The sequence below is a fragment of the Dasypus novemcinctus genome, chromosome 7, assembly GCF_030445035.2.
Source record: "Dasypus novemcinctus isolate mDasNov1 chromosome 7, mDasNov1.1.hap2, whole genome shotgun sequence".
NCBI lineage: Eukaryota > Metazoa > Chordata > Mammalia > Cingulata > Dasypodidae > Dasypus > Dasypus novemcinctus.
Window position 1 is genome coordinate 5,805,150 of NC_080679.1, and position 27,917 is coordinate 5,833,066.

Below are 27,917 nucleotides of genomic sequence, written 5' to 3' on the forward strand. Positions count from 1 at the left end.
TGGGGAATTTTCTTTTTCTTTTTGTCTTCATAGGTAGCTGATTTGAGAAGCTGAGAAAGGTTTCCCTAGAGGTTTTAAATTTTCACCCCTAACTTTATGCTACTTTGACTTGGAGGTCCAAAAATTCCTTAAACTCCTGCTGATACATTTATTGAACATCAATCATGTGGTAATAACCTGTTCAGCCAGTTACTGGTGTCATGCAATGGCTAAAATGAGGCCCTGCATTCCAAATGCTTCTTGAGTCCTGGGGAAGGCAGGAATACACGTTGGCAGCTGCATTTATACCGTAGGTGCTTCTAGAACTCTGGGAGATGGTGAGGATGCTGCAGGCAGTGTCCTCTGCCTGGAGAAGCAGCTTCACAGAGGTGGTGCCAGCTGAACTGAATCCTGAAAGGTGCCCAGGGGGAAGGGGGTCTCAAAGAGGAACTCATCCCAGGACACGAGAGCTGGCATAAGGGGACCAACAGAAAGACACAGCAGTCCCAGGTGCATTTCCAAAACCTTTCACAGCAGGGTGGGCAGCCATTGGTCAGCTCTGGTCTCACCCAGAGGTCTGTCCATCCTTCCTCCACCCCAATAGCCTCTCAACACCTCCTGTGCTTTGCTCTGCGCCCCTGCTGCTGGTCTGGCCAGGTACAGTGATGGCAGTGAGGCCCCAGCTCCCTGCGTCTCCTGACCCACCTAGAGCACTGCTCCACGTTGTGCTCCTGGAGACCCTTTATCTTGCCAGACTCTAACTTGAGGCTGAAACCTCAAAGGAATTGAGGCTTTCTATCTGCAGCTGTGCTGACCTAGCTCAGGCATCCAGCCTCAACATGGTTAGCGGTGGGACCCAGTTGGCCACGGCCATGGCGGTGGGACCCACAGCGGTTTGGAGATAATCTTTTGACATGGAACATCTTGCACTGCACGGGGGAAAAGCAGTGCTAGAAGATCAGTAAGTTCTGACACTGAGGACATAAAAGTCCAAGGCAGAGAAGTAGAGCAAATATGGGGGGGTACAGAGGTGTCCTAACAGACCCTGCCAGAGAGAACTTCCTCTCTCTGGACTGAACCAAAGGTGGGCGAGTGGCCTAGTGAGGCGCTCAGCTGCCCACAGCAAAGCCTGAAATGCTTTCCTAAGGTCTCTGCCCCGGTCAGCTGGGTGTGGGAGCTGTTCACAGACCACTCCTCCAGTGCTAGGAACCCCTTGGGCACACAGTGACTTCTTCCACATGGCCCTGGCACAAGCTAAAAAAGTACACACACACCCTAGCAAATTTAAGAATTCTGGCTTAGTGAATTTGACAATGAAAATGACCCCTAGGCTCAATGTTTTGAAGAGATTGTATTTCTCTATATAGCTTGTTTTAGTTTCCTAGGCTGCTTAGAGCAGTTACCATGAAATGGGTTGACTTAAACAGTGGGAATTTATTATCTTAGAGTTTGAAGCCAGGAAAATTATCCCAATCAAGGTGTCGTCAAGGCGATGCTTTCTTCCTGTACTGGCTGCTGGCGATCCTGGCTCCTCTGCCACATGGCCGGGCATGTGGTGACGCCTGCTGGTCTCTCTTTTCTGGGTTTTGTTGCTTCCAGCTTCTTGCTTCTGTGCCTCTCTCCATTCATTCCATTTACAAAAGACTCCAGTAAGAGGATTAAGACCCATCCTGAATGAAGTCAGTCACATCTGAACTGAAGCAGCCTCATCAAAAGGTCCCACTTCCATGGGGTTCACACCCACAGGAACGGATTAGACTGCCATCGCTGATGTCCTCAAACCAGAGTGCTGTCAGTACAGCGATTTGGGTGGCCTGTGGAAACCCAGGGAAGACTGCCTGTTATGGGTGATGTGGACCCTCCTAAATAACCCTCCAAGCTGCCAGGAATTTGCTTGCTTGCAGCAGGATTACAGGGAGGAAAGAGGGGGTTACAGGTTCTGATTTTTCAATTTCTTTGGCAAAGTTTTACAAAGACTATGTATTAGCATTTTACTGGATACATGCTATTATATGAAGAGTAATGAACTTGTAGCAAACCTGAACTTCCCAGAGTAAACCTTTTTAAGTGTATGAAGGTGGAAACAACTCTGGAATAGATAATACACTAGCAGGGAAAGAACTGACTCGCTGGACAAGAGTCCGTCTTCTTTTAGTTTTTACATGAATAATGTCCATTGGATTTGACATCAGCAAAAAAAAAATCTGATGCTAGTAGGAATGTGGCCTGCCTTTAAAACCTTAGGGAGTAGGGTTCTATTTAATAAAGTTCAATCAGAATGCATGATTAGTGCCCTGGGTTGGAGAGGGCACTATCCAACGGGAAGAAAACTACTGACCAATTTCGAACTATTTCATTTGCGAATTCTCGTTTACAGAGGTTGAATAATAAGGGTTTCCGGGTCACCATTGCCTGGGAGTTTGTTTGCCTTCAAGGATTTTTTTTAAAGCTCCAGAGCCCAGCAGAAGGGCTGTTCCATCATTTCTGCTGCCATGAGAATCCACGCTGGGTCTGTGCCCAGTGAGCTCCGAGCCAGCCTCCAGGGAGGGCCGCTGCTGCGCTGCACCCACGAGGTCTTTCCAGACAGGCCTGTGGGGCTCATGTGGACAGGAAAGGAAGGGCCAAGGAAAACATGCACGAGACTCGGAGCTCCTTCAACTGCCGAGTACTAAGGGGTATGTTCTTCCTAGACTACACACAAAGATTTTTGTTCCTTACAGGAAAACACGTTGTAGCTACAGGATGCAGTCTGAACCAGCTGTGTGTGAAGTTTGGTGGGTGGGCACTCCATCTCCACACAGCGACTTCTCCCCGGCAGGTCCGTAACCCGGCTTCCTGTGTAGAGCTGGTGGGCATCACGTGAGCAGCCCTCTCAAGACCTCACTGCTTGGAGCTGAGGGCAGGTAGAACACGGGCTCACGGGCAGTTAACCGTGACACTCTTATCAGCATTTAGGACGAGGAGCAAGTACCAGTGCCACAAGGCAGGAGCAGAGGAGGTACACAGCCAAGAGCTCAGTGGCTGAACCTGAGGAATGACGTGGCCTCTGCTCCCTGGTGGAAACATCGCAAAGGGGTGGGAACTTGCTGCTGGATGTTTAAGATACGAGGAGGCGGGAATCCCACCTTGGAGATGTTTCCTTCTAAGTGTGCCTGGAAACCACACAGCTTACACGTCAAATTCTAAGGAGCAGAGCAGTCCTGGGATCCTCCAAGCTCGAACCAGGAAAGGAGGAACAAAGGGCAGGTATGTCTGGGACGGCAGGCGTGGCCAGGAGCTTCACTTCCAAGGGACTGCCTGGTCTGTCGGATCGGAAATCGCAAATGGCTACCAGGCAGGAGGGGGCATGTGGGCAAGAGCCGGAGAGGTCACTGTGGCCCGAGAGTGGGCAAGTGGCCAAAAGCCTGAGGGATGCAGACCCGAGGCCAGAAGGCCTGGAGTCTGGGCCCCCTTGGCCAGGCCCTGGCACCCTAACAGCTGCTCCTCCCAATGGAGTCTAGGGTGCTCCTTAGGATGGGTGATTTGAAATCATCATTTTTTTGAATTTCTCAATATCTGATAATCAAAGACTATTCTATATGCAAATATTCCGAGGTCACAACTCACTACTGACCTCGCCCCTTTCAGCCTGGGCCAGAGGCACATGGCACTCAGTGATACCGAGGGCAGTTTCCTGTTTAACTACAGGCAACGGTGCCATTTCTTCCCCAGGAGCCCTCGTCAGAAATCTGCCCAACGTGCATCCATGCCACCAGCAGTACAGCCAGGAGCAGCCCCGACGGCCACCAGAGCTGGGCCCTAACTTAGGCGTGGGCTTTGTGGGGTCCCGACCCACCAGCAGGAGGAGCCCTGTTCACTGGCCAAGGTCCCTTGGTCCCGGGGAGAGTGGCGATGAGGCCCTGGGGGTGGGGCCACTGCCATCAGCCTGGACCACCTCTGGTCGTCCCACCCCAAGCCCGTGCTGTGTGCCCACTGGCCTAAGGGTACAGAGGAAAGCTTGGCCTTCATTCCCCGCCCTGAACCTCTGCGACAGATGGTTATGTAAATCTGGAAAAGCAAACCAACACTTGCTAGGTGCCAGACAGGGAAACGGAACCAAAGCCCTAAGGGACCACCAGTAAACAGTGCTGGGCAGTGGCAATGGGACCATACGAACATTTATTCTGCATCTGAGTTCCGGGGTCAAAGGTGGGCATGGGGAGCAGGTCCACTCGCCCCTCCTTGTTGACTGAAGGGCAGCTGCCTGCCCAGGAAGGCTGTGTCCAGCGGCCAAGTTGGGGGCACCAAGGCTGGAGGCACCCCCTTGAGAATGCCGGAACCAGAGCACACAGCAGAGGGGGCCACAGGCGAGGCTTCAGGGGGGCATCGGGCACCGCGCAGGTGGTATCTCTCCCATCCCACAGGACGGGACAGCAAGGGCCTGGCTCTCTGATGCAGAGCCCCACAGGCAGGGCCCACGGTTTCCGTCCCCTCAGCCAGGAGCGCCAAGCTCCCCAGCTGGCCAGGGCCGCCAGCCAGCTTTGTGTGGGCAGCAGGGGAGAACCGGCTCCCTGTGTTCACCACTCAGAGCTAGCTTCAAATGGCTCCAAAACGTTCTTGTCACGGCGGCATCTGACAGCAAGAGCTCTGATTCTTGGAAGCTATATTCTTGTTGCATTTGGACAGAATGAATAATTTGTCTTTCATATTTTCTTTGTATTTCTTTTCAATAGTTGTTTGACCCAACATCTTTCTGTCTGCTCTATACAATGAATATACAAACTAAATGAGAATAGAAAAAAATAATTAAAGCATTAAATTGTACAAATTACAACTCTGTTCCAAAATATACTTACATTAAATAAAACACGCATTTCAGTGAGAGATAGACAGTAAGCGACTAAGCCTTCTGGCAAGCTTCAGGACACCTAGGCAGGGCCAGCATTTCGGGAAGAAGCTGAGAAAATCTGCATCGATCCCCGTTTGTAGCGAGTTCCTTATGGCCAATCAGCGGTTACACTGAACACGTCATTAGCGTCACTTGCGTGGGAAGCTGACTTGTTTGGGAAAAAGGGAAGCAAGCTCTAACCTCAATTCTGAGTTCATCAAAACTTCTCAAGAACGTCATCAACAGCCTATACAGTACAGTTTTGAAAAAGTAAACATGTCAAGGTAAGCAGACAACTCTCCAGAGCCCAAACCATATTTTCTGGCTGTATTTTGTTGAATTCCCCACCACATACGGCAGTCAGGCAGCGTTTCTTCTTGGGGACAACGTGGCCATGGACTAGAACAATCCAGGGGGGTGGAGGGGACGTGGGGTCGGGGAGAGGAGGGTTAACCTTGTTGTTTTAAGTTAGACACATCTATCACACGCCATCTGTGGTCCTGCACGCTTCTCCTCGTATCATCTGGCGTAACGCTTAATGTAGTCTTCAACTTTATTCCGGAAGTCCTCCTGTGGGTCACCAGGGAACCAGGGAGGGAATGGGAAGAGTGAGTTAGTGAGAGAATCGACACCTCAGGAGCAGCCAGACCCAGCACAGCCTCGGAAGGGCTGACCAGAGCACGCGTGGGTCCAAGCTCCACTCAGCCCCACCCCATCTTGCAAGGGGGCAAGGGGACTCCAAGTCACATGACGAGTCAGGCCAGGACTCTCTTCCCTACCAATGCACACGAGCTACACGGCTGCCTGCGGGGAGACCCCCAGTCTAGACCCGTCTCCCCAGATCGCTCCCCTGGGCCTCACTGCCTGCTCCAAGGCACCTGCTCTCCACACCCCAGCACAGCCTCCAGCAGGCAACTGCCCTGCCTGAGAGGGTGCTGCGCTGTGGAGCTCCCGCCTTGTGTGGGAGCGGAGGAAGGGCCCCTGGCGACGTGGTCCTTGGGTGAAAAAGGGCAGCACAGGCTCAGAACCACCCAGGCTGGCGGGAACCTGCAAGGCCTCTTGACCCTGGGCCACTTCCCAGGTCTGTCCCCAGGCTGTCCTCCCCGAGGTCGGAAGCCGAGTCTTTGGCCTCGCAGGAACCAGCAATGGCCCTAGGGCTGGAGGGGCCACAAGGGCGCTGCCACGCTGCAGGACTCCTGCCGACCCGAGCGGCTGGCGCTCCACCCTCTTCTTCCAGAACGTAGCTGTTTGGTCCCTGTGGGCCCCAGCCATGTAGCTCCTGTGAGGCCACGCCACAGGCTCGGCAGGCACGGGTCCCCTCTCCTCAGGCATGCCGGCCCTGGCGGATGGACTGGTCGTTCTCCGTGCACTCCTCCACGTGAATGGGAGCAGCAGGTGCCCCAAGCCCATGCCAGCGGCAACAAACATCACCCGATGTGCTGGTGGGTGGCCTCCCACGAGGGCCCAAGCCAGCGCTGCCTCTGGAAGGGAAAGTCTGGAAGGCAGACGCAGGCGCTGCCCCCCACCCAGGGAGCACAGGGTCTCCTGCAAGGTCGGGAGCTCCAGAGCTCCCAGGACGTGAGACAAGGCTCCACAACAGCACCCAGCCTCTGCGTTCTCCCCTTAGGAGAGAAGGTGCTGCCTGCGGGGTCCATTTTGCCCTGAGCTGCTCCGTCAGCACAAACCCAAGTCCAGGGCCTAAAAGCACCTGCATGCTCTGGCCTTCTTGTGGGCGATTAAGGCAGCATGCACAGAATCTACCTTTCAGCAATGCCGGTAACACGGCCGCCCGAGCTGGTACAACAATAGCTTAGGTCACCCTCCCCCCTTCTTTACAGAACCAATTCCCACCAAAAGTCCTTACCTCAAATCTGCCTCCCGCCCTAGCAACAGCAGCGGCCAATCCCAGACGGCCACCTGTCCTTACCCACCCCCCCCCCTCCTCCCTAGAGTATATATGCTCAGTCCCCTCAATAAAGTTTTGCAGCTTGATCAGAGTAATGTCTTGCTGTCGTTCCTTGTGTCTCTCTTGTCCCATACCATTCCCTCCTAGGATCCGGAGCTCCTGTTGATCGTCCCGCGGGCCGGGACATGGCCTGACTTCTCTTCCCACCCGAAGGGCCCCAGAGCCAGATGGGAGTTGAGCCTGGGGCTCTGCAGCCAGCCTGCCTGGGTTCACCTCCTGGAGAGCCAGGTAATTGGGGTGAGCTGACTTCTTGGTGGCCCCATTTCAGCAGCAGCAGCAGCAGCAGCAGCAGCAGGTCAACAGGGCCCTCCACAAGGAGGTGTGAGAAATAAACGCGCTCCATGGTGTCGTTTTTGTGCCTGCTCTCCGCATCACTGCTGACCCTCTGCTCCCTCTGCTCCAGACCCCTGGCTCCTGCACCTTCCCTGAACCCCCGAGCATGCTCCTGCCTCAGGGGCCTTTGCGCCAGCAGCTCGTATTCCAGGCTGTGCTCCCCGCATCCACCACGTCCACACCAGAGCTCCAGCCACACCCTCCCTGCGCCGTTGGGGGCTGAGGTGAGTCTCAGAAGTCATATGGAAGTATGACTGGGTGGCAGGGTGATGCGTTCATTTTTCTAGGGCTTAAAAAACTTAGAAATAAAAAATATTCCACTTATTTCACACAAAGAGTAGGAAGCAAACTATAAAGTAAAATGAAAGAATTGTACAAGTCTTTGCTGCCCAAGTGAAAGTGTATTCTATCATCATGTCACTTTCTTTCTGACAAGGACTCTCACTTTCCAAGGCTCAGCACATGGGGGCTACCACCAGGCAGGACCACCCCAGGTGCAAAGGCAAAGCCACTGGGTAAGGTCGCTGCCAGGTATGGAAGGGAGGGCCCCCAGGCGGGCAGGGCCACCTCTGGGTGTGGCAGGAGGGCCACGGGGCGGGCAGGGTCACCTCCAGGTGTGGCAGGAGGGTTACCAGGCGAGTAAGGCTGCCAGCAGGTGTAAAGGCAAAGCCACCAGGCAAGTAAGGCTGCTACCAGGGGTAGCAGACAGGCCCCCGGGCAGCCAAGGGGGCCACCAGGCACAAAGGTAGAGCCAGGAGCAGTGGGCGCCTCCCACTGAGGGGCGCTGGAGAGCACGCCTGCCGGGGGCTCCTCAGCGCAGCATGTAACCTGCAGCTTAGCTAACCAGGAGCTATGAAGCCCAGCCAGGACCGCGGAAGGCAGCAGGTGCACCCGCTGAGCCAGGCAGGATGAGGAGCTGGGCCCTGGCTCCCCTGAAGCAGCCTGAGGCCAGGAAGGAAGCAACTCAGGGCAGGATGGCGCTGGAGGTGACACCCCCTTGAGCAGCCAACAAGGGGGACCCAAGGCCACAGGGTGCTAGGGGGAGCACTGAGGCTGCTGCCAAGGGTGCCCAAGGAGCAGTGGCCCAGGCCTGCACTCGTGTGTCCCCTCGGTAGAGCCGCGGGGAAGGGGTCTGCCGGCTAAAGGCAGTGAGGGCACTGCCTGAGCCATCTCATGCTGCAGGCCCTCCTCTAGGGACCCCAGCAGCCTCCTGGCCTTTGGGCACAGAGCCCGGCTCAGCCCGCCTAGAACCACCCACCGAGCCTCAGCCGCACGCATGACTCACTGTGCCTGTCACATGTCCCCAGTGTTTGCCCGAGCAAAAGCTGAGGGTTCTCCTCCCACTTTTCTGACAGAGGCAGGCCGGTGGGTGCCCCAAGCCCAGGAAGATCACCCCACCTGCTGGAGGTTCCCAATCCCCCAGGTCCCTTCCTGTTCCCCCAGTTTGCTGAGGGCTAGGGGAAGGTCATACACTGCCCGTGTAAAACTGCACACGGCATCCAGCACACAGCAGGACTTGAGTAAAGAGAAGCCATTCTCTTGATGTAAGGCACGATGTTCAGGCCCAAATGACGGCTCTCAGAGCTTTACATGTTCAAAGCCCATGGCAGACGATCTCAGCGTCCAGAGCCTGGTTCTGGGGAACATGGCTCAGAAAAGGAAACTCGAGGTCCCCACTACACCGTGCTCTACGCTGAGACCACGTGCTCAGACCCCGAGTGGGGCCGAATGCTTCCGACCAGCTCCGTCTCCATCACCCACAGACACAGGAGGGGGCCTGGATGTGGCATTGTAACAGGATGAAGCCATGCATGGCTGGGCTTTGTCACTGGGGAGGGAACCAGTCCACCTCTGGAACGTCCCTCCATACATGAGTCATGGTGGAAGCAGCCACACCAGAGCAGCCTGATTTCCCAACCACCAGCTGGGGGCAGGGGGGACTGCAGATCAAGTTCAACCACGTGGGCACCGATGCCACCTACCATGCTACGTAAGAACCCCACGTGGACCTGGGATGCCACCTACCACGTTATGTAAAAGCCCCAGGTGGACCCAGGATACCACCTGCCATGCCTACGTTTTAAGAGCCCCACGTGGACCCGGAATGCCACCTGCCAAGCCTACATAAGAGCCCCACGTCGACCCAGGACAACTTGCAGCCCCAGGGAGCTTCCACCAATGATAAGACCAACGATGCGCTTTGCCTCCAGGTGGAAAGGACGTGGCAACACATGTGTGAGAACCCTCTTTGGCTTCTCATTTGTATCCTTTTACTGCAATGAAGCTATAATTTAAGTACAGGGCTTCCGGTACATTCTGTGAGTTGCAGTAGCAAATGATCAAACCCAAGGGTGTGGTAGGAATTCCCAAATTTGTAGCCACGTGGTCAGACGAGCAGGTGGCCTGGGCCTGGAGGGCCATTTTGTAGGGGACTCCAGGCCGTTAGTCAGAACTGAATTGCTGCAGCACTTGTAGTTAATGACCGAAATTGCAGAAGTTTTTATAACCCTTACAGACACTTTGTCTTTTTTCCAGGTTTCTATATTACAAAGTAACAGTAACACTTGCCTTACTCACAGTCACTACAACTGGAAAACCACATCTACTTAATAATACTCAGGTAAATCACTCTACTCTGTGACTTTTCACATTTATCATATGTAATTTGTAAATTTATGAATCGCTCCAAATTCCAGTCCTGTATCACAGCATTTGCGATTTCCTCATCTAATCCAGAGAAAGTAATGACCTTTTAGCTGAATACATCAGCCTAGAAGTAAGTCTGCTACCAGCTCACCTTGTCCCGCAAATGATGTTCTGCAGCTTCAATATTCAGTGGATCATCGAAATTCAAAAGGTCCTGGAAACGGGAGAATTTTAGAGTAAACATTGGACAGAATCCATTTTTCTGCTTTAGTAAGTCTTCTTTTTATGAAGCCACACAGCAGAGATCTAATTAGAAAATGGTAGAACAACCAGGAAAACTGAGAAATCCCCCCCGGAACAAGCTGTCTGGAAGCAAGAGTCTCGGGCAGTTTTTTTAAGAAATGGTGATTTCCTGATTGGCTGGATGAAGGCAGAGCTATGTTTACATCTAATTAATTGTCAGAGGTTTGGTGAATAAGGAGGAAATGGCAACATTAATTTTCCAGACCATTTTTGATAATTAGAGAATGAAAACCACTCTCAGTATCAGCATTTCCAAATAAAGCTCACATTTCCTCATGAAAAATTCATTTTCCTATTTTAATTTATTATGTGATTAACAACTTTGCCTTTCTAGGTACATGGTTTCTGTTCTGCCCGTAACTGGGTTTTGCCCTTTATCTTTCAAGTCTTGCACGAGCATCCATCACATCCCCTGGAGCGCAGAGCAGGTCTGTGAGTCGCACACCCAGCACCTCGGAAATAGAGCCAAGGGCATTCTCAATCTCTGGGACCATTAAGCTAGAATATAAAGGTGAATGCATACTGGCCCAATGTTAAGCACTTGTTATCCAAGATACCCAGTCAACTATAAAGACTATGCCGCCATGCACAATTCCTTTCCTTCTTTTCCATATATGTGACCTATGAGTACATTGGCTGGAGGAACCGTCACAGACCTAATTTGCAATTCTAATCTGCTCTTTAGATTAGATGGGGTGGGCTCTCCAGCTCTGGCTGCCCCCAAATTAGTAATAGAGCTAGTGGTCAGAGGAAATTGCTTCATGGGCTACAAAATCTGTGGGAGAACTGATGGTTCCGGAAAGGACCCATGTGGTTGCTGATGACACTAGCAGGAATGGGCCTCTGCAGGGCCCAGGTGAGGCCCTGTCCCTTTTGGCCTGTCACCCAAAGCTGAGCACGGGGATTCACGCGTTACCATGATGCACAACCACGAGGCTGCTCCGGACTCGCGCTCAGCCTTGGAGGCTCTGCTTCTTCGAAAGCCAAAAGCAGAGTCGTGACAAAACAACCCACGCAGCAGACAATGTCTGGATGGCTTAAGCCCAGGTCTCATTAGGTACTGGCTTCCCCTGGGGATCAAGGAAGACCCTGACATGATCGGGAAGGGTCTGGGGGGGTTGCCTGTCACAGGAGCTCACTAGGGAGCACCAAGGGACAAGCCCGCAGAGGCAGGCAGGGTGTGCAGCTCGGCTGGGGCTCTGCCCTCTGAGCCGACCACTGCAGGCACCACTCTGCTCCCCACACCGCTGCCAGCCCGGAGGGGTCCAGAAGCCGGGATGCCAGGAAGCTGCCCGAGACGGCCACTGTCCAAGAGGGGCTCTTTTTCACAGGAGAGCCTTCAATTTTTCCACAAGAGCAAAACTTTTTTTTTCTCTTTAGACAGAGGCCTGAAGTTCCTTTCCTTTAAAACTAGAGTCAAAAAGTAAAGATTCAAAGGAACAAAGAGTACTAAGTGGAGGTACAATGACAGCCCCCAGCGGCAGCCTTTCCAGCCTCTTCCCTTGAGCCACTGCCTGAGATCTGCTTCTGTCCTGAAACAGCAAACTTCAGCAGCTCATGACTGAAAATAAGCCACAACTCTAAGGCTACGGTCAGCAAAGTCCGACGGGTTGAGGGACTGTGTAACAAGTGAGCCAAACCAGGAATCGTGGGCGCCAAAGGGGCTGCAACGAGCAGGCGGCAGGACCCTGGGCACGACGGGGCCAGATGACCCCAGGGGAGGGAGGTGGGAGCGGATGGGAGGCAGGGGAGGCAGAGGAGCCAGCCGGCAGGCAGCGGGTGGGCGCTCTGGATTTTCACACCAAGACCCCCTGCCCCGCCCCCAGCCCCCACGCCCTCCTCAGCTTTCATCTAACCACTCTATTCTGACAAAAGGGAGAGGGAGTTGTTCGTGGAGGGCATTGGATTTTTAAATTTTTTTAAAATTTTTGTTTTTTTTCCTCAGGGGATTGAGGATTAATCCCCTGGTATTATTCTTAATGTGAATTTTAAAAGCAGCAGTCAGGGAAATTGAGAAAAACCTGGAATTCTGATCAAAATACTTACAGTGAATAAAGAGTTTAATCCCCAAACCACATCCTGAAATGAAAAAGGAGAAAACGAGTTTCAGACTCCTGTGCCCTTAACGCATTTTAAATCCATGCCTAAGTGATACATTATATACAGTATTAAAACTGATCTTCAGCATGCTTTTTATCCCCCAAGACCGAAAATTAAAACGACCTACTTCAAAGTATAACAACAAACTCTGGGAAGTTCAAAGAGGAGACTATTGCCAGGCAGTGAATACACAATCTAAGAGAACACCTGCACCCCTCCTCCCGCCGAGACCAGCACCCACCAGCCCCACGCAGTGCCCCGAGAGCCCAGGGGGCCACTGTCAGCTCAGGGCAGTGTCACCCTAAGCCAGCCATTACCAGTCATCACCAGACACGGTTCAGACTTCTGCAAAGTCCCCTTTAAAAAAAAAATCGGTTATTTTCAGCATGTTCTATCTCTTGCGGATAACAGATAAGCTAAATACTTACCGTCCCACTATGCCTTTTGAAAAATTTTGCTCTAAAGTGACTTCAAGAGTGGAATCTAAGCCCCCTCTTGATATAGATGTGGAGTGGACATAACCATTCTACTGTCCACAGGATGGAGGAATAGAGTATGGATCAGAGTGGACTTATTGATATTCTATTCATGAACTATTGTGATTAGTAATCAAAGAAAATGTGGCATTGCTATGGAGAAAGTGGCCATGGTGGCTGCTGGGGGTAGGAAATGGGAGGAAGAAATGAGATGTGGGGGCATTTTCGGGACTTGGAGTTGTCCTGGGTGGTGCTGCAGGGACAGTTACCGGACACTGTATGTCCTCCCATGGCCCACTGGGTGGATTGTGGGAGAGTGTGGCGATGGTGTGGACCACTGACCATGAGGTGCAGCGGTGCTCAGAGATGTATTCACCAAATGCAATGAATGTCTCATGATGATGGAGGAGGTTGTTATGGGGGGAGTGGGGTGAGGGGGGTGGGGGGTATATGGGGACCTCATATTTTTTGAATGTAACATTAAAAAAACAAAGAAAGACAAAAAAAGAAGCTCATTAAACTATGGAGCCATGGTGAACCCACCACTGATTTAAAAAAATAAATAAGAGTCAAGAATCAGGGACTTTCATTAAAATAAGGTTAAAAACAATTTCATTCTTATCTGGACTAACTTATGATTTGTGATGCAAGCACGAATTCTTTCTTGGTCTCCCCTTCATCAGCTGAACTTGTCTCCTTTAGACCTGTTCTCATATTCTCCTGCCACAGGCTCTGCTGTTTGGGGATGGTGATGGCCCTTCTCTGCTCCCGCTCACGTACCTGCCCACCCATGACCATGCTTCCCTGACCTCTTGCTGTGAGCAAGGGCTGAGGCTGGCGCCGGGGGTGAAGGTGAGTGCTCAGTGGAGTGGACAGACAGGTGGGGGTCAGCAGGTGGATGGCTTCATCTGAAGTGTGCTACCGAAGAGGACGCCACCTCCCAAGGAGCAGCAGCCATGCAGCAGGGGCGTGCGGGGCAAGGGGGAGCCTGCCAAGGAGAGGGAGCTGCCTGTGCAGAGCTGTGTCCTGAGAGGGCAGGTGCAGCCAGGGCATGGCAAGCGGCTCCAAGGAGAAGCATGCGCCCAGCTGAAGGGGCGGGCTGCGGGGCTGCACTTGGAAGTCAGGGGCACAGTGCGCGTCAGCGGCGTCCACTGAGTGTGTACCTGGATCGAACACCCCTTCTCTGTGCTGTCCCCCAAAGTGCCTGCTTGGTGGTCCTGTCTGCCCTTGGGGAGGGGCCCAAGCACCACAGGGTGTGGCTGTCTCCCCAGCAGCAAGGAGCCAGGAAGGCTCAAATGCCCTGCTGAAGGTATGACTGCACGAGGCTGCGGCTGCTGGTGCTGGCTACAGGGAGCACACCTGCCCGCCCCCCTCAGGGGTGCCTCGCTCTGCCCGTCCAGCCTAGTGTTGTTCGCCGGCCGGAGGCTCAGCTCCGCTCCAGCCCCGGGTCACCGGCTGCCCTCTGCAGCTGCTTCCTGCTGTCTTTCAGGCCCAGCGTCACAAATGAGTGGGTGGGAACCCGAGAGAGAAATCAAGGTGACTCAATGTTTAAATAACCTTGGGCCAGGGATTTGAACATTTAGGTAAAACAATGTCCCCAGCTCCCCTCATCTATGTGCATTAGGGAGACCTTGGATACAGGAAAAATTGTCCGAGGGAGCAGAGATGGAAACAGTCCAAAAGGTATCTGACCGCAACGACAAGAGAACGGAGCTGGCCCGGGACCCCGGAGAGGAAGGAGCAGAGGACACTGGAGCTCTGGGAGATGAGCTGAGCCTCCACCTTGCTCGGGGCTGCAGGTGTGTGAGGACAAAAGCCCAAGGCGCACATGCTGGAAGCCCGCCTCTGCGCGCCTTTGCTCCCCTCGTGCTGCCTGGATGTAGGGTCCCTGAGGCCTCCTCTCTGAGGAAGCTGGTGGTGGGTGAGGGGCATCGAGCTGACGAGAGCGGCAAGGCCCCGGGGGAACTTTCTGGGGAGGGGACTCTGGCAAGTGGAAGTACCCGGTCGCGAGAATGCCAACTGACCGATAAAGAGATCATTAGCTGTGTCCACCCGGAAGGGTGTGTCCAGAGGCGATGGAATGTTCCGTGAGCCCTCCCTTCCTAGCGGCAGATGGGTGGTGGTGTGAAGACAGCAGATCTGGCCCCCGGCTCAGTGCTGGCGCCCTGCGCCCCAGCCCCTGCGCCCCAGCTTCCTCCCCCAGCACAGGTGCTGTGACCCGCCCTTTCCCTGCCCAGGGCTGTGAAGTGGGAGTAAGGACGGCCTCTGAGAGATGGGCCAGCCACGTCGGCATGTGCTGGAGTTTCCTTTTCTGCGGAAGTTGTTTCAAAAGCAGAACTAGAGCATCGTGCAGTGGCTTGTAGGGAAAGATGCCCGGTCCACACATGCGGGACAGGGCACGGGGCCTGCCCAGGGTCCCCGGCTCACGGTTACGATCCCGGAGGGATGGTGGCCACCACAGCATCTCCGTCACTAGTCACTGTTAGCTTTTTGTGCATCTGACAGACTGATATTTACAGGTGGTTTTGTCTTACTTTATTTTTTTAAGGCGGTACCTGGGAAACAGGTGCTCAACCACTGAGCGCAGCTGCTCCCCCACAGGTGGTTTTAATTAAGACAACTTTCATCACCCATACATGAGTGAGCTCAATTTCCCATCTGTAGAAAAAGGTTTCCTAAAAAGGAGGGTGTGATCAGGCAGGTGCAGCGTGCCTGGTACAGTCCTGGGGCTTCCCACACGCACACCTGCTGCTGACGGACTTTGAGGCCAACGTGCAGGACTGTCCACCCCCGAGACAGGGCTGGCCCGGAGGACTGCTCCTCTAGGCCAAGATGTCACCATTACCCCCACTTTTCAGACAAGGAAGCCGAGCCTGGAGGGGCTACATAACCAGCCCAACGTCACAGCGCTAGTACCAGGGCCCAGGCACAAATGCAGGCGCAGCCTCCCTCACAGCACTCAGTGCCTTCAGGGCAGCGCTAGTGGGAGGCACCTAAGGTTTCCACTTCCCGTCTGGTCAGGACGAAGAAGCCAAGGTAATGAGGTGAGCCCGACAGGAAGGTCTCCCCCTGGGTCTGGCCTCCTGGCCCGGCCCCTCGGTCTTGGCTCTCAGGGGCTCTGCTTCCGCGGCTGGCTCTGCCTTGGGCCATCTCCGCTCTGGTAACTGCTTACACCAGTCTTCAACCAAGGCAATCTAAAGAACAGCAACACCGCCTGCGCCCAAAGGACCACCATTTCCTCTGGACAGTAAAGGGTCTTTGTGATCAACAACCTGAAGTTAGTATCTGCATTTCTTACCCACTTGGACAAGACTGAAGAGAAGAAAGCTAGTGAGCTTACACAAAGAGGGGAAGATGTAGACTTCACAACAAAATGCCGAATTCAGCCGTGTGAGCTTTATGTGAGGCTGGGGGACCCCAAGCGGACCCGAGACCACACAGAGGGGCAGCTCTCCGTTGGGCAGACCAGACCAGCATCCACACCACGTGACTTCACAGAGGTCAGACCCCTTTGAAGAACGAACGAACTGGCCCCACTCAGGAAAGACACGTCAAGAATGCTCTGCATGGGAAGCGGACTTGGCCCAGTGGTTAGGGCGTCCGTCTACCACATGGGAGGTCCGCGGTTCAAACCCCGGGCCTCCTTGACCCATGTGAAGCTGGCCCATGCGCAGTGCTGATGTGCGCAAGGAGTGCCGTGCCACGCAGGGGTGTCCCCGCGTAGGGGAGCCCCACGCGCAAGGAGTGTGCCCTGTAAGGATAGTCGCCCAGTGTGAAAAAAGTGCAGCCTGCCCAGGAATGGCACTGCACACACAGAGAGCTGACACAACAAGATGACACAACAAAAAGAAACACAGATTCCTGTGCCGCTGACAACAACGAAGGCGGACAAAGAAGAACATGCAGCAAACAGACACAAAGAACAGAAAACTGGGGCGGGGGCGGGGGGAAGGGAGATAAATAAATAAATAAATCTTTAAAAAAAACCCACAACGCTCAGCTTTAAGTTCATTGGTTTTTGATGAACTAAGAAATGAGTGCAACTGCTAGTTAAACTAGGACTCTGACCTAGAGACTCCATCAACAACCGAAGAAAAACGGACGTGTGGGTTCTGTGAGGGCAAGGGCCCTGGCTCAGGGCCCACAGGTGCCACTTGCTCCACGAGGAGCCATGAACCACGAATGTGGGCACAAGAGGGCAACGCAGGAAATGCAGCGCAGCCCCAGTCGTGCGTTGGGGGCGTGTGCTCAGGACCCAGCAAGGCCAGAGCACAGCGCGGAGGAAACGGGCGGCCCTCGGCTGCAGCGTCAGAAACCCCCTCGGTTCCTCGGGCAGGAATCCTCGCCCTGATGCCACAATTTGTTCCTACTGTCCCGCACCTTGACACCATTTGCATATTTTGTGAAGTTATAGCAAAACATGCAGGTTGGAAGGGGAGACTAATCTAACTTAAAAAAAACTATGCTCCTTGACAATACCACACAAAACAAGGCTTTAAAAATAGTCACTGCCTGCCGTTCCTACAAAAAATTAAAACCACTTTTCAAGAACAGGTGTCTAAACGGAACTGGGGGTTGAGGCTAAAATATTGCCACACAAGGCGAGCGTCCCTGCCCCAGGCTGGCAGCAGGCAGCCCCCACTGCTACAGCCCCTCCCACGATGGCCACGGTGCAGCGTGGGGAAGCGTGCACTTGGCTCTCTAACATGGTGAGACTGCCAACCCCGGAGAGGACAAGGCACTGGGCAGGTGGGCCTGGGCCCAGGGACCTCTCCTTTATGCTGAGGCCCTGGGCTGATGGCGCTGGCGGACAATGAAGCTGCACTACCACCCCAGACTGGTGTGCGCTCTTTCGGCAAAAGTTGGCCGACCTAAGACTGAGCAGGGGCTGGGATCGCCTATGTGGTTAAAGAGGGGGTGAAAAATCCAGAGCTGCTGAGCGCCAAGTGAGTGCCAGCCAACACACTGGTCTGTCCCCAGGGAGAACAGGACATAGCAAAGCATGGCAGGGTCCCTGGAGCAAAGCCCCAAGAAGCCGAACCAGCTTGTGGGCCCACCCCAGCTCGCGCTGCGGCTGCAGAAGCGGTCAGGGTCCGGCGCTGAACCTCTGCAGCTCCTCCTGCGCAGCCCCAGCCCTGCCCCCAGCAGAGGACCCCCTCAGGGCATACCCACCACTCTCCATCCCCCCCATTCGCCTCCTTGCTCTCCTCTCCTTTCCTTAAAGGATGAGGCGACTTACATAAAGACTGAGGGAGACTCAAGAGAAACTGCAAATCATCTGAAGCACCAAGGGTAGAGAGCCGAAGAGGGAGCAAGAGGACCTGCTCTCCCCAGAAGAGAAATGGGACAGAGGAGCCAAGCAGGACCAGGGCCCAGGTAGAGGGCCCGGTGGGTGAGACGGCAGCCGCTGCTCTGCCAGGAGGTTGGTTCCTAGGCAGGGAGAACTGGGAGGGGAGACAACCGAAAGGCAGTGCACTCTACCTTTAATGTCCTCGTGGGAGCCCAGCCAGTGCCGTCGATCGAATGTTCTCGCAGTAAACTGAAACAGATGCACAGCAGTTAGGTGAGGAGTGGCCGGCAGCCATATGCCACAGGTGCCACCCTTTCTCCCAGGCCATCTTTTGGCTTTATTTGTGCCACACATATTTCCTTTGTCTGTACTCCATGATTTCCTTTCGGCTTCTCAGTTTCTTGTCTTGCTAAAGACTTTTTCTACCTTCAAAGCTAAATGCATATTCATTAGAATATCTTATTTTTATCTTTTTATTGTATACAACATAGCTCTTTAACCCACAACGATGTGGAAGCTTTAAGCAGAGGAAGAGCTTGCTTAACACAGAACACTGGAAGAACATCTGCCAGTTTAACATGCAGAAAACAATGGCCACAAGCACGACGAGGAGTAATTGGCACCTAGGCTCACTGCTCACGTGCCAGGCTTTCAGCCCGTCTCACCCCTGCGAGAGCCGGCGAGGAGGTGCTGCCATCGCTCAGTGAACACGAGCCGACTGGACAGAGGCAGAAGGAAACCCAGGCTTCTCAGTGGCCCTATCAGCTCCTTCTGAGTGGCACTGCCGAGAGCACAGCTAGAGCAGGAGGGCTCCAGACCTGGCAGGGAGCGAGTGGCATGGGCAGGCTGGGTGCCTCCAGGCTGGCGGCAGTGTAGGGGCACAGCAGAGCGAGGCCTAGCCTGGCAGAGGGGTTGTCCAGTGGCAGCTGTCAGACATGAGGCTCCCGAGAGGACGGAGAAAGTACAGGGACAATAATGGAGGACTGGACTGCAGGAGAAAAACTGAAGTTCAGCCACCAACCTCGTGGCCCTGCAATCCCCCACCCTGAGCTAGGAGCAGGATGCAGGCCCCCATGGGCCCTGACGGCCCTGAAGGAAGGCATGGAAGGACTTCAGGGCAGTGAGAAGTTCTTTCCTCCAGCCGTACCCCTCTGAGAGCACTGCTCCTGGGGCCAACAAACAATGCAGAAGCCCCACCTGGGCCTGGTGCGCGAAGCATCAACGACCACGGCTCAGCAGAGGCACGGCTGGGCGGCTGCCCCACGGAGTCAGCAGCTGCCACAAATGAGCCGTGGTCCAAGCCGATAGATGGACACCTATCTAGTTTTTCACAAGGAGGTGGTTCTTGTGCCACATTATTTCCTTAACTAAAATCCTTAGAAGGGCTGTTCACAAGTCAATGGGTGTATAAAAGTTCAATGTAGACCATATGGCTAAAAGACTGATGAACATGTACAAATAGACGCACCCTCCAGCGATGCCAGAGCCCGTTCGCTCACCCACCACTGCCACTGCTGCTCTGCCTTGCCAATCCGAAAGGTGGAAAAACAGCATCTCATTCCCACAGACCTTTCTTTGATTATGAATGAGGCTGAGCATCTCTGGTCTTAGGTTTACTGACCACACAAAATGAATTACCTATTTGTAGCCTATGCTCATTTTTCCAAAGGATGTGTCCTTTTAAATATGTATATTGATATTGGTGAGGACTATTTACATGCAAAGGCTATTAACCCAGTCATTTTGTTCTTATCTCATGTTTATGTTTTTTTTAAAAAAAAACTTTAATTTTAATGTCAAATTTATCAATATTTTTCTTTAAGTTTTCTGGGTTTTGTCTCAAAGTACCATCGACTAAATTCCTGCCATACTGTGCAAGTAATCTGACTTTCTAGAAGACCAAGTGCAACAGTTTGAAGTTCTTTTATGAATACCAAAAATAAAAAGATTATGTTTTTGAACTAAACCATTCCTGTGGGGGTGAGACCCTTTTTATTGGACTATGTCCCTAAAGCATGACTTGGGTTGAATCTCTGCCCTCTTGCGGGGTCTTATATAAACTGAGACACAGAGAGGAGGCTGCCATTTTTGACCCTGACATGTGAGAAAGGACCTAAGAGTTGCTAGCAGCCAAAGCTCAAGCACGAAGCCCCCGAAAGGCCGGGCCACGGAGCAGCTCAAGGAGGAAGAGACCGGCCTTCTGCCTCAGAGTGCACAACTGAGCTCAGGAAGACAGTGGAGCTGCCACTGAGACCGAGAGAGGAGGCCTGGAAGGAGACGAGCCCTGTGCCTGGCTGCCCAAGGAGCAGAATCTACCAGGAGGTGGTAGAGTCTGGAGGGGAAGGCAGGGACCTCGGCAGAGATCAGGGGCCATCCTGTGCTCTTACACAATGTATTTTTAACTATGAAAAAAATGAGGAATAAGGAAAGGAGCACTATATAGAAAAATAAAATGGAAAGTGGGTCCTAATTGCACTGTTAAAAAGAAAAAGGTGTTCTGCTATCAGAAAGCATAACATCAGACGCAGTATGAGCTTGCCTGTCCCCTTGCAAAGGAGACCAGAGTTTACTGGGAGGAAAAAGGTAGAAGGAAAGAGAAATAGGCTGTCCTTGACTGGCCCAGACTGAAGCATTTCATGGGGCAAGGAAAGTAGTCTTTTAACACCTGCTTCCCCACCATGGCTCATGGAGGCACCTGTGGGTCCAACAACTCACCCGAGTCACAGCTGCCGGGGACTGGGTGCTGGGGCTCAGATGCAAACCCAGGGACCTAAGACAAGGGCCCACCCAGGCAACCAGTAATACAGCCTCCAGGGAGAAAGAGACAGATGCAGAAAAACAAAGCCCAGATGCTAAATTTACTTTAAGAAAATCCACACATCTTCAGTTCCTCTATTGCAGAGCCCAGGAAGAAGGGGACCCAGAGCCCCCTGCAGACACGTGGCTCTGGGAAATCCCTGCTCCTCTGAGCAGCAGGGCCCATGTGCCCAGGGTCTTTCTGGGCCTGCTGCTACCTTTTTTCCTGAATTTCATTACTGTTTTCCTTTCCTAGCTGAAAGCAGTCACACAAGGGAACACGGTCTCTCATTACAGTGGGAGGGTGACAGGCCCACCAGAACATCTGGGCAGGCAGGCCAGGGCGGGGCCTTGGCCCCCAGACGGCAGCGACGGGGCGCTGGCTGGGACAGAGGAGCAGGCAGGCAGCTCCAGCTACTGCAGTTTGGCCCCAGTCCCTGAGGTGTCCTCTGCCCCAGTCTTCTTTCACAGGACGTAACGTTTTCAAAGAGTCTGATAAGCAAGCACAACGCACCAAGTGCAGGAGAAAGGAAGGAGAAGACGTTTACCTTAGACATATTTCCCCTGTCTCTGTGATGTTGGGGTGCCAAATTCTGGTCAAGCATTTTACTTTGGGAGGCTGCAAAACACAGAGAAAGAGATTCAATGTCAGCTCAGATACACAGCAGTCGTGTCTGCAATCCCTGCCACCTGCATGATGCCCACTTGTGCTGCTGCGTGAGCGCTGAGTGTGACTCACCAGCACGGCTCACGCCTCACATGCAGGATGTGTTTTCACTCTGACGCCCTCCTGCTAGTCTCACTGCTTAGCCTGCAGCCAGCTGGGGCATCCATAAAAGCTTCGGGCCTGAGCCTGCAAGCTCCAGGCTGGTGGGTGGGCAGTGCCTGCACCCCCCACCCCAACCTGCCCTGGGCACAAAGCAATAAGGCAGCGTGAGAGTCAGCTCTGGGCACACAGAGAAGCTCTTAGTAAATACCCGTTCCGTCCCTGATATTTTCTCATTTTGCTTTTTTCCTATAGTGGGGATAAGAAACTGCTACTGAATGATGCCTTGTATTCTTGCAACAACTAACTGTCTTGAGATTACCTGAGGCTTGTATGAAAAGTCTATCAGCTTATGCTAAACTTTTCCCTCAATAACCTTCCTTCTTTTCGTTAACTCAGTACTTCTCTGAAAGGACAAGGTCACAAACTTCTGATAAGCAAGCCATAGAGTTGGCAGCGGTCCAAATTATTACTGAAGTCTGGAATTTAAAATATTGTATGCCTGGTGTTTTTCCAGAAACCATTCAAATAGTTGGATTTCTAAATATCTGTATTTAACCAACTCTCTCAAACTGTCTCTCACCTGACACAGCACCACAGTATCCTGCCAAGTCAGGTTTCTCAATTTATGATTTGGAAAATACGGACAGTCTCAATAGCTGGAGAGATGGATGGACAAGGACAAAAAGGGAAATATGCATTTCAGAAAAGTTTAAAATTTTATTTCTTTTTTTCCCCTTGGATTCCCAACTCTTCCTCACCCCTACCAATTATACTTCAAAAGTAGTTCAACGTAGTGACCCGGTAAAGATCAGTTTCCATAGAAAAAGGCCTCAAGCGACTGCTATGTTCCCTTGTGGCTGGGGCAGGGGGAGGAGATATGCCCACTTGCTGGATAGTAGGTGGCACGAGTACTGCAGGCAAATTAACAGGGCACCTGTGTCCCTAACACCCACATCTTCAGGTTAATAAGAGACTTAATTATAGTACCATCGTATTGCTCTTTACCATCGACAGGCCTAGAAGGGTTAGAAAGCATCAGGGGTAAAAATATAAGAACTATCTGTCTCCCAGCTCCCTACAGTCCGGCCTGAGGGATACTGGAGCTCGCAACAAAGCACCACACTCGGCACCCACCCCAGGCTCAGCGTGAGTGGAGTTTTTCACAATCTTCAGTGGTTTCTCACTACCAAATTGAAAATGTCCAAATAAGCCCCCAGGCCTGCACTTCCCCATTTTCTGCCCCCACCAAAGCCGAGCTAGCTGAGGCCCCTTACGCCTGCCCCAAGTCCTCACTTCCACACTCACACAGGTGAGACCCCACCTGGACACCCTCCCTGGGTCTGCACCAACCCCCAGTCAGGACGATGCCAATGTGGCCTCTCCTTAAAAACCCTCCCTGGCCCGGACCACTTCCCCAAATCCCCCTCATCTCTTGGCGTCTCCACTGTCTGCTGTTTGCTGCTGGCCCCCATAGATACGATTGCTATACTTCCCTTTTCGCCTCCCTAACTGGTTGGTAAGCCCCTCAAAAGCAAAGACAGAATGGGATACCACTTGGTATAATTATTACCAAAGGAATGAGGAGGATTCAAGCACAGCTGTGGGCATAAATTACATAGAGTTTAAAAATGAAGTCATTACTCTTTTCTAAAGTTTTAAAATACATATTTTATAGACTTCTGAAACTGTGGTGTTTATACAGCATAAACAAACCTACCGCTCCAGTGCCACAATTTAGCAGATAAGATTGACGTAAGATACGCAGGCAGCTCACAGTATCGGTGTCGTCCTTGGGGCAGGTATTCCCACCTAACCCTGGATAATCACCTTGGCATAGCTGCACTCCTAGAGCGAGCTGCCCTGCCCCTAGGACTCCCGGAGTATTTGCTGAGTGAGTTTCTCTACTAACACTCTTAATGGGGCACATCCAGCTCAGGAACGCCAGCAGCTCCAGGCTCAGCCCCCGCCCCAGGGGACAAGCATGGGCATAACCCGGGGGTGGGGCAGGGCGGCTGCACTTGTGTGGGGCAGCTCGCCACCCACCGCCCCAAGGGGGAAGCAGCAGGCTCAACGCCGTCTACTCACCACCATGTTGTATGCGTCAGGAACTTCAGTTTCAAACTGAAATTTTCCACCCTGGTAGTAACCCTCATCTATCAAAATACACAAAACAAAACAATCCTTTAGTTTTTTGGTTTTTTTTTTTTTTTTCTATAAAAAGAAAGCAAAAAGCAAACACTGTGATAGGATATGGCAAATGCAGAGACCTGAGAGTTTAGAAATGGAACTCAGGCCTCCTCTGTGCTGCCCCTTAACTGACTGTCACCTGCCGGGTACCTCTCCCCTTGCGGGGCTGTGCATACCCTCGGGGACAGCACTGGCTCCTCCCCATCCTAAGATTGCTCCCACTCGCCTCCCAGACCACAAGACCCAAAGCAGCCCTGCCCCCTGCCCTCCCCCGCATTTTGCCACATGGCAGCCCCGAGGGTACCCGCCTCGCAACACGTCTCACCCTACATGACCACCTTGATTAAGTGCTGAGCCTGTCGGTCCTCTCTGGCCTCCTGCAAGAAGGCCAGTTCCACACAGGAGGCCAACTAGGGCGAGAGCCATCCTCCCAGGGCCTGGCACACGTTTACTGAGCACCACACTCGGCCAGGCCCGGGCACAGTCTGCACTTGTGGAATGAAGGGCTGGAGGAGGGCTTGGCATGGCCTTCGGAAGAGAGCAGGCCCTCTGGCAGTGGGGGCTGGAAGGTGCACAGGGAGATGTCCAGAGCCCAACCCTTGGTGCACGACCCCCTGCCCCCAGGTCTGTAGACCCCACTGCAGGGTCCCGGCTGCCCCTTCTGTGCTGCTGGCCCAGAAAAGCCTCAAGTGAATTCAATGATTTTAAATGCTCATATAGACCTCCACCATTTTAAAAGGAAGGGACAATCCCCCACTGCATCTATCATCAAGAACACATCAGAAATTACATGTGTTTTTTACTTCCTCCCTTCTTATATACTGTGAGCGTTTAATAGGGAGTTTAGTTTCAAACAAATCAGCACTGCCAAGTATATTTCTTCCTTGAGAGTTTTAAGACTGCAACATTTGTCACCAGCAGTTAAAGTTCTTAAGAAAACTAACATTTGTCTCTATATGTTACAAGTAATCCTTTTTAGTGTGGTGTCTGCCTTTTCATTTTGCTACTTCTGAATACTAAAGAATTTCGTTTTTAAATAGTATTTCTTTATGGTTTTGGTCTTTGGTATCATGCTTAAATGTTCTTTTCCAAACAAGATGATAAAAATACCTTCCTCTAGTCTAGTAATTTCATAGTTTTCATGTATTATGTTTATCCAATTCAGCCATTCATCTAGAACATTATTTTATTATACAGAATAAGGTGGTCTATTTTTTCTAACAGGCAATCATCCCTGCAGCATTTATTATTATATTCTTGCCCCACTTATTTGATATGTACATTTTTAATTCTTATGTATACACTTGGATTTGTTGGGGTCAGTAATTGCCATGGGAAAAGACACTTGTTTGGGAAATTTTTAGAACCCCAGCTATAAGAACTTCTTAAAGTGGCATCTTAAGTATAAAATCCTGAGAGCAGCACCCTTGTTCCCCAGAGCCTGGGGACTTCAGTCTCACATTCTCACACTGACCACCAAGGCTCAGAAATCCAATGTGACGTTTCTTAAAATTTATAAACCATGCAGTATACTCCAGCGCCAATGGCAGACATTTAATTCCCAACATGGTTACCCCAGTTTTTGGGGGACACCATTGCATCTGTTTTGCCTCCTCTTAAAGGGTGACTGTTATCCAAGTTAGACTCCCAGTCTATCCGCCTCAAGGCGATCTGTCCATTCCATCCTTCCAGACCATGTTTTCCTCTAGTCTGCTTTGCATTTCTGATTATATAGTTTGAACTCCATCACCTACCAGTTTCAAAGGTGTTATTTGGCCTGGGAGTGGGTGTAGCTCAAGCGGTTGAGCGTCTTCTTCCCACATAGAGGTTCTGGGTTCATCCGCAGTACCTCTTAAAAACAAACAAAACAAACTCAACCGAGTGGGTCTTTTTGCTTTGCTTGTTTGTTGTTTTCCCTCCCGTGTGGGAAAAAGGCACTTAACTGCCTGAATCACACCCACTCCCCTGGCCGATTGTGGCTTTGGTTTTGCCAGTCTTTCTGCCTCAGTCAAGTTTATATATATATATATATATTTTTTTTAAGATTTTATTTATTTATTTCTCTCCCCCCTCCCCGGTTGTCTGTTCTCTGTGTCTATTTGCTGCGTCTTCTTTGTCTGCTTCTGTTGTCAGCAGCACGGGAATCTATGTTTCTTTTTGTTGCGCCATCTTGTGCCAGCTCTCCGTGTGTGCGGCACCATTCCTGGGCAGGCTGCACTTTCTTTCGCGCTGGGCAGCTCTCCTTACGGGGGTGCACTCCTTGCACATGGGGGTCCCCTACGCGGGAACACCCCTGCGTGGCAGGGCACTCCTTGCGCGCATCAGCACTGCGCATGGGCCAGCTCCACACGGGCCAAGGAGGCCCGGGGCTTGAACCGCAGACCTCCTGTGTGGTAGGCGGACGCCCTAACCACTGGGCCAAGTCCGCCGCCCCTCAAGTTTACATTTAACAAATTAGTTAAGAAAAATACACCTCTTCTTAACGTTTGAAAATAGAAAGCAGGCAAGTTCCTACTGTTTTATTTCATGGACTAAACCTCTTTCAGGAAAATGATCTGCTTCTGAGCCAGGACCTCTTTCCACTCTTCTTCTAAGCAGCAGTGCTTTTGGACTTAGTCCAATCTGTTTAATTATTATTTTTTGCCCAGAAATTCCAGAGTCCAACTTAAAAAGCCACTGGAGAGCAGATTATTAGACTGAGTTAAATCCAAGAGCAGCCCGTTTTTATAATTTTCTCAATGATTAACCCCACTGATGAGTTCTCCCTGATTCAACCTTCTGGACCTGGTATTCGGGCTTGCATTTTCCAGAATGAGTGGAGAGGGATCTGCCCAAGTCTGGAGCTAGCAGGGAAAAGAGTGGATGACTGTACTATACACCAGGGTGAAGGACCCCGTATCCAAGCCTGGGATAGGTCAACACCCCACTTCTCAGATCACTGCCTTTTAAAAGTGGGCCATCCTCCAGCCCACCCTCACCCCCACCAACAACGAGGAACTATCCTTCTCATCCCGTGCATTGGAGGCCACTCCCTCCTGCCTTCAAGGGGCCATACACCAGGGTCTTCAAACAAGATTTTGGGATCCTGGGAGAACAAACACTTTCCAAGGGGAAGGGAAGAGATGGATTTAAGAAAATTAACTTCTAGATGGCAAATTTCCACACGCATCATCCTAAAAGGAGCCTGCCTGATAGCACGCTTGGCGTCGAGCCCTCACACCAGTTTTCCTTTTCCACCTCCCATTTCACCTTTCTCCCACTCTTAAAAGAAAAGCAAAGTTCTCAACTATTCTGACCTAAATTGATCACAATAGATTCAACGCAGTGTCCATTAAATCTCAGACTTTTTAAATTTTTACAGAATTGACAAGTTATTTAAGATGCACATAGAAAAGTAAAGTAACTAAAACAGCAAAATAATTTTGAAAAGACAGAACCAAGTTGAAGGAGTCACATGACAGGATTTCAACTATACCACAAAGCCACCTAATCAAGACAGTAGAGTCAATGCAGGACAGACCCAAACCAGGTGGCCAAGTGAGGGCAACAGAGGGGCCAGGTAATTCCATGGGAGTTTATTTTTCAACAAGTAGTGCTGGAACAAGTACACATCCAAATGCAAGAGAGAGAAAGAGAAACAAGACCCTTACCCAGCACCACAGCAAAAATGAACTAAAAATGGATTACAGCCCTAATTGTCATCCTAATTACAAACCTAATTATAAAACCTAAAACTATAAACTTCAAGTTAAAAAAAAAAGGAAACATTTCTGTTTGTTAAGCAAATTGACTATTATGCTAGTTTTCTATTGGGCCTCTAATAAACTCAGTGAAGTAATACAAATCTATTATCTTCTGGAGGTCAGAAGTCCAAAATGTGTCTCACGGGGCTAATCAAGGTGTCAGCAGATCCTTTTGGGGGGCTCTAGGAGACGGTCCGTTACCTTGCCTTTCCCAGCTCCTACAGGCTTCCCACGTTCCTGGGCTCCTGGCCCCTTTGTCTACCTTCAAAGGCAGCAACGGCCAGTCGAGTCCTCATGCTGCACCATCACATCTCCTTCTCTGACACAGACCCTCCAACCTCCCTCTTCCACTTTGACGGACCCCATGTGATTACAATGGGCCTACCCAGATCATCCAGGAAAATCGTCCTATTTTGAGGCTAGCTAATTAGCAGCTTCAATTACCCCCTGCCACGTAACACA

The 27,917-nt window shown here is 51.8% G+C and overlaps 1 protein-coding gene across 3 annotated transcripts in view; it reads right to left on the reverse strand.

The window, feature by feature from the left end:
* Positions 1–4,653: 4,653 nt before the first annotated feature.
* Positions 4,654–27,917, reverse strand: part of UBE2F (ubiquitin conjugating enzyme E2 F (putative)) — a 46,861-nt gene continuing 23,597 nt past the window's right edge. For all 3 annotated transcript variants that reach the window (XM_004475822.5, XM_004475823.4, XM_004475821.4), the window contains 6 exons: positions 23,611–23,678; positions 21,305–21,375; positions 18,152–18,209; positions 12,141–12,173; positions 9,943–10,005; positions 4,654–5,416 (listed from right to left, as the gene is read on the reverse strand). In XM_004475822.5, coding sequence (XP_004475879.1) covers positions 5,366–5,416; positions 9,943–10,005; positions 12,141–12,173; positions 18,152–18,209; positions 21,305–21,375; positions 23,611–23,678 — 344 coding nt within the window. In that variant the 3' untranslated portion in view covers positions 4,654–5,365. The remainder of the gene's footprint in view (positions 5,417–9,942; positions 10,006–12,140; positions 12,174–18,151; positions 18,210–21,304; positions 21,376–23,610; positions 23,679–27,917) is intronic.